We start from the raw sequence: 12,467 nt of genomic DNA on the forward strand, positions 1-12,467 counted from the left end.
TGAATCCGCATTGACCAAATACACTAACCATACAGTATAGAGATTCGACTTTTAGAGGAAGCGAAACGTCACCGCTCATTGTGCGTGGAGAGTACCCCACAATGGTGTGCGTGTATTAGTGCGTGTGGAACACGCAGCCAATGATGCACATGTATTGCTTATTAGCGCTTCAAACCGGGTTTGCCTTGATTCACACGGAATTTTTTTTATTTTTTGCAACCCACAAGGGTTCGGCCACTAGCCCCCACCCCTCTACACAAGTCAAGTTCATATGCGGCAAGTCAAGTTCATATGCCAAGCCCCGAAAACAAAATCAAATTATCAACACGAATTTTCGGTCCGTCGAAGTTCAGTAAGTAAACGCACCAACACATACATTACGTGCAGTGTCGTGCGAATCAAGACAAAACCGGTTTGGAGCGCTAAAAAATAACAAGCAATACATGTGCACACACACTATGGTGGGGTACTCTCCACGCACAACGTTTCGCTTGTACTGTATGCACAATCTAGTATAATGTATTGTTAGTGTTCCCGCAAAATAAACATAATATAACGATATATCGATAGATACAAATATTTCAACATCGCATTCCTAGCATTTATTTTATTAAAACTTCGCTATTTAGTTGGCATCGCATCACATAAAGTTCACAATATATCACATTGTTCTTGTGAAATAACGCGTCTAGCATCTCGAAATGACAGCCAGCGTCGTATATTTCATGTTGCTAATTTGCGCGGCACATAGGTTAATCGACGCTGCAAAATTAAACCACCCACGCGTACTCCTACCCATCTTCCAAGAGAAATCCATCAACTTCACTTTACAGGTCGACGAAAGAAGTTGCTACAAATGGTGAGTTGACCGGCATTTTAACCTCCAATTGCTTGCTAGCCTTGGCTGCCCGGCCCAACCGGCTTGACCCACGGGACCGGCACTTTAACCTCAAATTACTAACCTACAAAAAATATCTCGCAGGACGTCTTCCCGCCAAGACCTTATATCCGTGATGCCTGTGTATCATGGCTTCAGCGAATGCGCCTACGAGGCGGTGGTCACAGTGCGGACTCGCGAGCGACGTCGTAACACGGCCATTGTGTTTGCGGAAGAAGTGCACACCGGTGCTGTGCTGCGCTGCGACGTGATAGTGGACAACATTGCCTGCCTGAACGTGCGGACTGCCACACGCCAGCTCTACCTGGAGGAGGCGCCGGCTATCTTCGAGCTGCACGCCTTCGACTCTCAGGGCAACGAGTTCTTCACCCTCGAGGGAATTGAGTTCAACTGGGACATTTCGGAGCCCGACAGCAAAAAGCCGCCCGCTATGCGATTCCTAACCTTCTCGCAAAGTCCGTTCCATACGGTGCCCCCCGCTCTCGAGAAATTCGAAGCCGTTGGCATCAAGGGCTACATGATCCTGCTAGAGGGAATTAATACGGGCACTTCGAAGATAACCATCACCTTGCCCTATGCCGATTACAGGAATGTGAAGCCCCTGGAAGTGTACATCAGTGTGCTGGCCAATATAATTATCGAGCCTTCCGAGGCGACGATCCTGAACAAAGACTCGATTAGCTTCCGCATTCTTCAGCTGAAGATGGACAAGCTGCACGACATTACGGAAAGTAAGCAATACTTCCTCGAGGTGGAGGATACCGAGGTGGCCAGTTTGAGAGGTAGCACCGCAACCGGAGAGACACTAGGGCGCACACAGATCCTGCTGCGTGACAGAAACATGCCAGAGACGGATAAGAACACTAAGGGGCCCAGCGCTCTCTTGACCGTGGCAGAGCCCCATAAGCTGGGCATCAGCCTCCTGCCATACAACAACTGGGTGACGGTGGAGGGCGAAAAGCACGAAGTGGTCTTCGACCTTTACGCTCCAGATGGCCAAAAGGTGACGCTGGGTAACCGGTTTGGCATCCACTCCATTCTGGACAAATCTCTTTTCGGCATCCTCAACAAAACGAAAAACGGCAGCTGTCTATACGGTGAAGCTCTGAAGAAGGGCGTCAGCAGAATCTCCGGCATGTACGACCAGGTAAGTAAATTACATTGATCCCTCCAGTTCTCTTCTAAAATTCAATCCATTGCAGCTTGCGGTGGAGGCAGAGCTGCAGATCTTTGAGACGCTGCAGCTCAGACCCAGTAAGGTGATTCTGCCCTACGACACGAACAGCATAAAGCCGCTTAAGCTGCAGTTCTATGCGGCTGGTGGGGACTACAGCTATGTGTGGCAGTCCGGCAATCCGCAAGTGCTGCAAATCGATGCCCAGGGTTTGGCCACCACCGAAATCCGGGACGTGCGTCTCTCCACTGGCACGCAGGAGCAGTATGATGACGGAAATATGCTGGCTGCCCATACCACCGTCAAGGTGGCCCTGGTTAAGAACCAGAATGTCGCCCAATTGGCTCAGATCTACTTCCTCTCGCCGCAACGACTCGAGATCAAGCAGTACAACTTCGAGACAGCCCTTAAGGACTACGTGCTCCTGCATGTGGCTGTCTACGCGCACGCGAACGACTCCGAAGTGCCGTACACAAACTGCGGTAACTTGCACTTCCAGCTGGACTTCAGCCAACCCATACTTCAGCTAGAGAACAACTGGGAAGCTGAGAAGTTGGCTCCTGATGCGTGCCATGTGCTGAGACTGCGGGCCACCGCCGTGGGCAGCACCTCGCTGCGCGTCTCGTACATCTTTCAGGACAAAGTGCTCCAGGACACGGTCGATTTGCATGTGTTCGAGGCGCTGAGCGTCCTGAATCCCTTGGAGAATGAGCTGGTTCTGCCCATTGGCGCGTCGCGAAACGTAATCTATGTGCATGGGCCGCGCCGCATCTTTACTCTGGAGGCGGAGCTCACCAAGGCCACAAACTTTAATGGCAAGGTCGTGAAGGTGTCGGAGATTGAGTTGGATGCCGAGGACCCCATTACCGCGTTCAGTATACTGTGCCGCGAGCTGGGGGAGACGGTGTTCCAATACCGCGTGTACAACAGCCTTGCCACGTCCAAATTCGTCGCCTTTAAGTCGGAAGTGACAACCAAGGTGCACTGCGTGATGCCGCGCTTCCTGAAGCTATACTCCAGGCAGGTGTTACGCCAGTCGTGTCCCTTGGAGCACCGCTCCAAGCTGCTGTATCTCAAAAGTCAGGAGAATAACTTTGAGATCGAAATCGAGGTGCAGGACGCCAAGAATCGCAGGCTCATGAACATCAGCTCGCTGTGGTTGGACTGGGAGTTTGCCGCAGGCGACGAGCGATACCATGTGGACAACATTCCCCACCACCAGATGTCCGAAGTGGATCTCCTCCACGGCGTCAATGTCACTTCCACCGAAATGCTTGTCCTCACGCTGAGTGAAGTGTCGCCCAACTTCCGCATCAAGGGCACGGTGGTCCGCTACAATGACAAGATGCTGGCCCAACAGGACATTTACGCGGAACGCCCTCCCTTTGGTGTCAAGAATGTAAGTAGAAATAAACACTTGGAGTTCCTAACTCACAGCTAACTGACTTCTCGTACGCAGCTGAAAACGGGTAGTATTTCCACGCCATTGATTGAGAACGAGATCAGGTTCCACACGGTGAACAGTACGCTGCTGCCGAAGGATCACATCAGCGTCTATCTGGCCCCCAATTACAGAGAACGCATCCCCATTGCCCAAGGAAGCGGATTCTTCGAAATGGAGCTTTCCGAGTCCGGTATCGTGAATGTGGTGCACGACGAGATGTCTGGCATATTATTATTGACGCCGCTTCGTCTGGGCCATACACGTCTCGAGTTGACCGACCGCTGCCTGCTGAACGAGAACAGTGTCCTGTCCATCTCCGTGGTGGGAATTGGCTCCATCAGTGTGGTCAGCATGGATCGGGTGGAGCGCACGAATTCCATCGAAGCGATTGTGAAACTATTTGACACCAACGACAATGTGCTGGACGTGGATCCCAACAAACTGGCTGTCTACGACCTTTCTGAGGTGGTCTTTGATCCGACTATATTGAGCGTGCGTCTGGACGAGCAGGGCCATCTCGAGCCTGGCCAGATTCGGTACAGCATCACTGGCAACAATATCGGGGAAACCAAGATAGTCTTCCAGGCTGGCAAGGGGTCGCAACAGGTATCCAGCCCGGCGATCGTTGTCCAGGTCTTTGCCCCGATCCGCCTATACCCGCGCGACTCCACACTTGTGGTGGGCAGCAGCATCCAGATCTACTACCAGGGCGGTCCCCAGCCCAATACCAACGTAATCTACACCGTGGAAAAAGAACAAGTCGCAAGTAAGTACCAATCGAATGTTCCTTTCCGGCACGAATTCACCCAATTTTCTCACGTGTTTTTCACTTAGCCATGAGCTCCGCCATTGTTACGGCCCATCGACTAGGAGCTACCCAAATCACCGGAAAGTGCCTGCTCAAGAACCCCGTCACTGGCAAGGATGAAGTAGTATCGCAGGACACTATCGAGGTCCGTGTTGCTGCCTTGAAGGCTGTGCAAATCCGCACACCGCTCGTCCGCATTCGCAGTGGCGCCGTCATGCCCGCTACCCTATGGGGCCAGCCGGACTTCTCGCCCATGGTGCTGGGTACGCTGGAGGACTTGAGGATCACCTGGACAGTCAGTCAGCCGGATGTTGTGGAGATCTTCAATGTGTTTACCGCAGCGGGTGGGTTGTGTTTCTCAATAAGGCTCAATACTTTTACGTTTACATTTACCGTGCCCCGATACGGCATTGCGGCCAAAAGATCTCAGCCCAATGCCCACCCAGTGCACGTAGAACGAACATAAAAAAATGTTCTCCGATGAGCCTGCATGGTTAAGCTCCAGTGCAGGAACAGATACGGAACATACATTTGTGTGTTGTCTGATCACTAGACTCCCTTTGTTGGTCACACATTCTAACACTTTAATGTCGTTTCTTCCACAGGAATTGAGTACCAGAGTGGCGACCTAATATCGGTTCGTGTGCGGGCATTGAATCCCGGCAAGGTCACAATCATAGCGTCTGTGAGTCTGGCAGATGGCACAAAGCTGCCCGCCACCAGCGTGGAGCTAATTGGTAAGTGTCCATTCGGCTGAAGCTCTACTGCCTCTCCATTTCTCTAAGTCTAACTCTATCTGACAATGGCACCGCAAATTGGAAATGTTATCGCAGTTTTCAAAACACTGGAGCTGCTCGGACCCAAGCCGATCAAAATGGACTCAATTCTGGCGGCGCCCCGCAGCACGCTTCAGCTGAAGTCCAACATGGTCGATGCGGTCTATAAGCTGGATGAGCAGAGCAGCGGCATTGTTAGCGTGACGCCAGATGGCATTGTCCACACAAAGGACACCCTCGGCCGGGATCTGATAATTGTAAGTGTTCGTGTGTGAGTGAGTGTGTGTGCTGCTTGTGTACCCGTGCCACTCATGTGTGTGTGATTTGGTGTGCCAAAAACCAAAATCGGCTTATTTCTAAATTCGAAAATTCCTAAATTGCCTTTCCTTTATTGCGTTCAGGCCAAAACCGTGGACCAAAATCTGCCCATCGGCATTGAGGTGAAGAACGTGCAGTACATCCTGGTGTCGCTGTTGCCCCACATGAAATTCAAGAAGCTCGAGCACAAAATACCGCGTGGCATGAACTTTCTGTTCAAAGTGTCGCTGCACGACAATCTGGGAAACGAGTTCTCGCACAACATCGAGGATGCCAATGGGCTGCGCTACGATCTGGCCACCAAGGATGTGGTCGATGTTCAGATCGACAATAATCTGACAATTGCGGTGGGTGTCCATTTCAGTGTCCATTTCAGTGTCCTGGCAGTGTCCAGCAGATGCTGTTTATTTATAGAACTTACACAAATCCGGTACGGGTGGGTTTCTGCAAGTTTTATGCCAAATAAAACACAGAAGCACTGTATAAAAGCAGAGCTCAGAGTCATGGCAGTCTTGAGTGCAACATTTTTAATTTTGAATACACACTCGACTCTCCCCACTATACACACAGGTGCAGCTGCAACGGGAGACAAACAACATGATTTCCATTAGTTTAAAGGACACTACGGGCGTTAAGCATGCTGAGGACTATATCAAGCTGTCCGTGGTTGAATCGAAGAACATCTACCCCACCAAGGTGAGTTGGCTGTGCAGTTAATTGTGCAGCATATGTAGCCACAGCATGTGAGCAGACAACAGGACTGATCACCTATTTTGTAATGCTAAACGTTTCTCATAATTCAATACGATTTCTTGTCTCTCCCCAACTGCATGCAAAAACCCACAAATTCTCGACTGCTGCCTTTGACCTTAAACCAACCATCCAATCATCGGTTCCACAGACCATTTTCTCTGTGGGCGACATCATTTGCTTCGATTCACCACTAACGTTGTCATCGATTTGGAAGAGCTCCAATGAGCAGATTGTGACGATTAATAAGCACACAGGTGAGTAGTTTGTGCTCCACTTTTCCCCCAGTTTGGACTGTCTCTTTTCTGACTTTGAATGTGATTACTATTAGGATTATTATTATATGGATAACTAACTAAATCCCCAAACAACTAGTCATCTGTTTTTAGGCTGTTGTTTAAAGTTGACTTCAATCAAATAACGAATATTAATCAGGATGGAGCATACATAGAAATGTATGTCCATAATGCTGCCCTGCCCCAAAGCTATATATCAGAAATGTGAACATTATGGTGAACATTAATTCAAATTGACTCCTTTTGTTTTGGAGTTTGAGTTACTTACTGACAACTGCCACTGCCCCTTTCTAGTTCTAGTGCTAAATATTATTTATGCCTCGTGGTAATGTACAACGTGCAACGTGCACTACCCATTGGAGCATACTTGATAGAAGAAAGCATTAATTTTTGCTAAATTTCCGTTTTGTTTAGGCATCGCCCGAGTGCTGAACCATCGCCACAAGCTGGGTGAAAAGATTGTTATCACCAGCGGCGATGAGGCCAACCGAGGGGGCTTTATCAAGTACGATCTGGAAGTGCGCGAGTCGGATGCGGTAAGCCAGTGCCTGATACAAATATGCAAATATTTCACCTTTTATCTTGCCTTGCAGATTGTGTTTGACAAATCGACAGACAAATTCAGCGGCTCTGAGTATCGCGGACAGTTGGTGCTGCGCAACCACATGCAGTCCGAGAAACGCAGCAACCTGGTATGCATACCATACTCTCCGCAGAGTAACTCTTGCTAACGCTCTCTCACTCCCAGATCGCTCAAAACGTAACAAAGTGCGCCGTTCAGCTCGACAATGTGCCTGTGGATGTGTTCACCTGTCGCTTGGTGGCCAAGGACGCACTCGGCCGGCAGCTACTGAAGCTCTACAAGGCCCAGCCCATATTTGATGCCTTTAGCGGGCAGTACAGCTGTCGGTTAGAGCTGCTCTCTAGCTTCGTCGAGCTACTTGCCGTCGTCAAGACCAACGATGTTCTTTTAGAACTGAGGGTGAGTGCTCGTTCTTATTGTTTTTGTCAACACAGCAATTTACTCAAACTATTTCCAACCCCCTCTGCTGTGTACAGGCGACGATGCTTAACGGCGTTTTGGATACCATGTCATTGAAATTGGTGCCGGGCATTAAAGTGATGCCCGAATCGGTGCAGGTGACCGATTTGAAGCCACAGGAGCTGCACATTAGTGGGCTGGACAAGGCACTACACAAGCTGCAGGTGAGTGGATCGAAAGAAAGAAATGCCCTGCATGCTTCGGGCTGTTCAGAGAGGACGCACTTTGATCTTATTTGCGAGACTATCATAAGTACAAGTATGAGGGGGCCGAAAGAGCACTCGGACTCTGTGTCGTAATAAATTCAATATTCCTTTTTGTGTATTATCGATGGACTAATAAGGAGCTTTTTCGCCGTGTTCCGCAGTTGCTCTGGCTGTCGATATGCCGACACTTCCGTTTATTAACAATGTCGATATTTTTTTCAAGTGTTTATTATTAGACGCAGATGTCTTCCACGTCACAGTCCTAGAAAATTGTTTCTCTCTTACTTAATTTTTTGTATTTAACGTTTTAATTAACAGCAAATAACGTTTACCAATTTGCAATTACTTAAAAGTTCAGGGAATTCCAAAGTCGATCCACTACTGCCCCACTGAATGTTATGCAGATTGGAGAATTAATTTCAGATATTATTAATTCAAATGTAGCAGAAATGAACAAACAGATGCGATTGTTTGTGAGAAAATATATTAAAGTTAGCACTAACTGTAGTGCAGCTAGGCATTCACTTTCTCCCTTGATAAATATTTATTCAAGGCTCGAATTGTAGTGCGGCCTGCCAGCAGCAAATATTATCAATTTCAAAAGATACTCGTCTGTTCTTTTGCCTAGCAGGTGGCAAAGTAACTGCCCAAAAAATGCTAGTCCTCGGGTGGCGCTGGAAATTGCTATTAGGAGATGGACCGCCGATGGCCAGTCCGACAGTCCCCCGGTCATAGAGGACCCGTGCCTGCCTGAAACGAATCTGTGTTCAACATGCAATATATATTTGAAGTTTCAATCAAATTCACACAAAAGTGTGAGGTTTTATTTTTAATTAAATGATTTTGCAGCACATTCAGATATCAAAATTCATTTCAACACAATGCAATCCTTCTCCCAGAGTTTTTATCAGAGGTCGTCCTTTTTGCGTTGGATGCTAATAAATGCTTTTTGAATTTACGTGGAAGCTTTTAGCGTGGAATATGGGGCAAGGATACATTTTGAATAGGAAATCAAAATAAATAAATATACATTTATCTTTTCTGCGCCCACACTCAAATTTAATCGATAATCTAAATTTAAATTAATGCATTTAATCCATGGACAGGTCAAATCATCGAACAGCAAATACTTTTCTGTGGACTTCCTTGAGCACGGCCATGGCATTAGCAAATATAGCTTGCGATTCTTCGAGGACTTCCCGATGGAAGAACACTTTTACGTACTAATCGAATCCCCGGAAACGGAGCAGATCATTGAGGTACGATATTTTATGACTCCAGCCCTAACTCCAACGCTGTTGAATCAGAATCTATTATAGCAAAACAATAGACTGGGAGAGTAAACGAATACATAGAAGTTCCTTTAAGGTGTTGTGCCAAAGATACCAGACAACCCGATCACGATTTATGTAGTAATATTTCATCAAAAGAAAAAAATGCTTAGACTACATGTGGGTGTGTATGTACATATGCCTGATCCTTGGGTGTTTTGGGCATATTCTTTTCGCGAATAGATGTTATAGGCAGAGCGACAGGGACGGGGACATGATGTCAGACCCTAGATGAGGAATGTCATCATATCTTCAAGAAAAATAAATCTTTAGCACAGCTATCAACATCTATAAAGGTTTCATGGGTCTTCTCCTTTGGGAGTATCAATGAACTGCTGCGTGTTTTCAATGACGGAATGACGTCTGTTTTGCTCAAACTTTGGCGAAATTAAATTTCTGCTTTTCTCGACCTATAAACGGTATATGCAACCGTTTTGCCTATAAACAAAGACACAATCGTTAGCTTTGTGGCTGTAACCTGGCTATTGTAGCATCCAACGCTGGGGACACTGCACGGCCAATAAGTTTTCGCCCATAAGTCGATATAACGCTTATTGGGTCATTCTGGGAGCAGCGAGAGTATCCTGCAGATGCTTCTGCCCGTATCGCCTGCAGCTTTTTTCTGATACAGCATTTTAAGATGATTAGAAGTGGTCGTATTGGATTGTAGTGGGATTGCACTGGGGGGTCAAGGATTATCTTTATGTCTGCTTTTAATTCCGATTTCTTATTTGTCATTACAGGTACCCATTGCAGGCAGTACAATGCTGGCCCAGAAGTGCGCGGACCGTCCCTATGGCGGACCTCTGGTTTATCGTCTGGTAGAGAATATTGGCTTCCTACTCACCACGACTGTGATCGTAATCATCTCGATATGGGGTGAGTCTAACTAAATTATATTGTTAATTCTATTGACCAAGTTAAATTATTCACAAAACTAAATTCTGCCCGGAATGGTTAGGCTATGTTAGAGCCGAAACATCATAAATCATAGGAAAGACTGGACTGCGACAGAACTTGGAGTTTGAAGTTTATGTTGCTGTTGCTTTTTTTGCTGCTGTTGCGGTTGTTTGCAGTTACTGCCAAATTCCAAGAATTTTCAATCAGGCCCTGGCTGGAGGAAGAAGATCTTGAGTTGGAGCTGAGGGCCAGATAGAGCGTGGGATCCTTGAGCGCTATCCTTTGACGCAGACTTTTTTAGTGCTGCCGCAACCTGTCGAAGTAGGCCGTAGCCGAAGACTGTACGGCAATGGAGCTGAGTCTGGGGTCCGAAAGTTATGGCATAGTTTTCCCTTTTAGGACTCGCTCTTTTTCCATTTTTCAATGTACTTCTGGCTTGTTTGCCCCAGGCCAGCACAGCTGGGCTTTTGTGTTATCGCTTCGAAAACACTACTCCCAAAAAAAAAGTGAGAAACACAACAAAACACAGCATAAGACTAGAAAAAGTCAGAAGCCAGCTGGGCTGGGCGGCTTACCTTGTTCGCTTGGCAAACTAACAAAACTGATAAGAAGTTTTGGTTCTGTTTGGCTTGGGACAGTACAGTGTGCGTAATCAAATGCAGCAACAGAAAAAGCAAAAGCAGACTGATTAATTGCGTCTAACACGCATGGGGGCCTTAGAATGACTCTGCGCGTATATATCGCCAAAAATATTATTTCTTTTTTTTACGGCGTTATTCTTCTACTCACTCACCATCTCCCACCAACTCTCTCTCTCTTACTCTCTGTCTCCATTGCAGTGTACATGGCTTGCTTCCAATCGCAGGGCGTTACGCAAGTCAACTCTGAGGGTAAGTTTAATTAATGATTTTGAGTGCGTACAGCCCCCGGGCTAGCAGCAGCAGCGGCAGGAGAAGGAGCATCTGGATTAGAAGTACCTCCAGCTGGGGACGGAGGCCATGCAGCCAGGCAGGCAGCAGCAGCCACGCACAACTTTGGCTACACTTCTCTATTAGTTTCAAGTTTTTAGTCATTTCGTGCATGAATACCAAAAAGTTTCGGGCAGCTTTACCGATGGCAACCCGATCGATAAAACGCGCCGTGTTTGCACTATCATCATCATCAGCAGCGTAGGCAGCAGTTGCAGAAATTCTTATTTATGACTTGAACATTGATTTTCAAGGAATTTTTTCTGGTCGCGCCCATCGTGATGAAACTGCAGAGCGATCCACAGAAAGGCGCTGCCTGCTGATGCATCCGCTGAAAGCGTGCTAATCATCACTGGCAGCTCATTCAAATGGAAAGCACTATAGCAACCCCAAAGGATGCCGGTCGGTGATTGCACTCTGTCCAGAAATCTATCTAATCTAGATAATATCCCACAGTGCAAAGGTGTTCTGGAAACCTTTACGCTCGGGTTGTCTGTTGCTTTTTGTCAGCTTTCTCCGCAAGGGAGGGACCCTGCATTGCGCATTCTGGAATTACCTTAATTACGAAATTAGTCTAATTACTCAGGATTTCTCCCAGCCCACACGGGGTTTGCGAGGTCAGAAAGTCGACTCACTCGCGCCCCGCGTCTACTAATTTCAATAGCTAAATTATTTGTTGTTCCGCCAAGTCTTGCAAAAATGCACTATGCCGTCTCCTCCCATACCCAAGTGACTAATAGGCTACAAGGACTAATTACATGCTTGGGTCTTGCTTATGTCGGCACGAGTACGGGTATCGATGCTGCTCCCTAGGAGAAATGTGTCGGGGAAACCCGAACTCCCCGGCAATTTTGATTCTGCTTCTTAAGTTTTAAATCCCATTTTTTCTTACAGTGTTCCAGATGCAGAAATCCAAAAACAGTCCCACTGCAAGTCCAAATGCATTTGACGGTAAGTTGTGGATTGATTATATTTCAAATAATGATTGATGCCATGAGCTGTGACATCCTTTTGATATTTTTTTAGACTCGTCATTTATTCGCCGGAATTATTCTCATAGCAGTCGAAGGGACCATTTGGACAACTCAATGGACTCGTATGTTTACGGCAGTACGCGGCTCAGCTCCGCAAACAGATCCGGCAATTCTCCTCGCTTTAACTAACTTGAACTTAAAACAAAGGAAAAATATTGGCCTTGAAGTTTGATAGGAACTATCTGCGATCTATCTGCGATTCCCCCCCTTATCTATATTATTTTTATGTTATGAATATAAGCCTTGTTCCATGTCCACGATTTTGATAAGCTCAAACTTCATGGCAAAGTGAGGCCCCCTATATGTTTACAACAATACTCGTAGTTTGGTGACACTTTTTTTAAGATTTCCCTTGCGTCTGTAGGTCTATTATGTATGTCTAGTCTGTAGATAAGTTGAAGTGAAACATAACCAAAGTACAATGTATCTTTTCTCGTTAAACACTTATCAGATCGTTAAGAAGCATTTGTGTTGCAAATCCTAAACTAAGATATTAAATAAAAGATGAAGAGTGAAATCAGC

At 46.8% G+C, this 12,467-nt stretch overlaps 1 protein-coding gene across 4 annotated transcripts; it reads left to right on the forward strand.

Moving 5' to 3' along the window:
* The first annotated feature begins 622 nt into the window (after positions 1 to 622).
* Positions 623 to 12,467, forward strand: LOC117588006 (nuclear pore membrane glycoprotein 210-like). 4 transcript variants are annotated; one of them, XM_034279034.1, is made up of 19 exons: positions 624 to 859; positions 983 to 2,045; positions 2,101 to 3,471; positions 3,532 to 4,282; positions 4,351 to 4,668; positions 4,930 to 5,061; positions 5,158 to 5,357; positions 5,502 to 5,765; positions 5,989 to 6,114; positions 6,320 to 6,425; positions 6,879 to 7,000; positions 7,058 to 7,156; positions 7,213 to 7,446; positions 7,524 to 7,670; positions 8,819 to 8,971; positions 9,787 to 9,922; positions 10,783 to 10,833; positions 11,806 to 11,862; positions 11,938 to 12,467. In XM_034279034.1, exons 1-19 carry the CDS (start codon positions 702 to 704, stop codon positions 12,072 to 12,074), a joined length of 5,625 nt encoding a protein of 1,874 aa, XP_034134925.1. In that variant the 5' UTR covers positions 624 to 701; the 3' UTR covers positions 12,075 to 12,467. The 4 variants fall into 4 exon arrangements, with proteins under 4 accessions (XP_034134934.1, XP_034134943.1, XP_034134925.1 ...); XM_034279043.1 differs by lacking the exon at positions 10,783 to 10,833 and having other exon boundaries at positions 623 to 859; XM_034279061.1 differs by lacking the exons at positions 624 to 859; positions 983 to 2,045 and having other exon boundaries at positions 2,114 to 2,196; positions 2,235 to 3,471.

Source organism: Drosophila guanche, unplaced genomic scaffold (genome assembly GCF_900245975.1).
Source record: "Drosophila guanche unplaced genomic scaffold, DGUA_6, whole genome shotgun sequence".
NCBI classification, from domain to species: Eukaryota; Metazoa; Arthropoda; class Insecta; order Diptera; family Drosophilidae; genus Drosophila; species Drosophila guanche.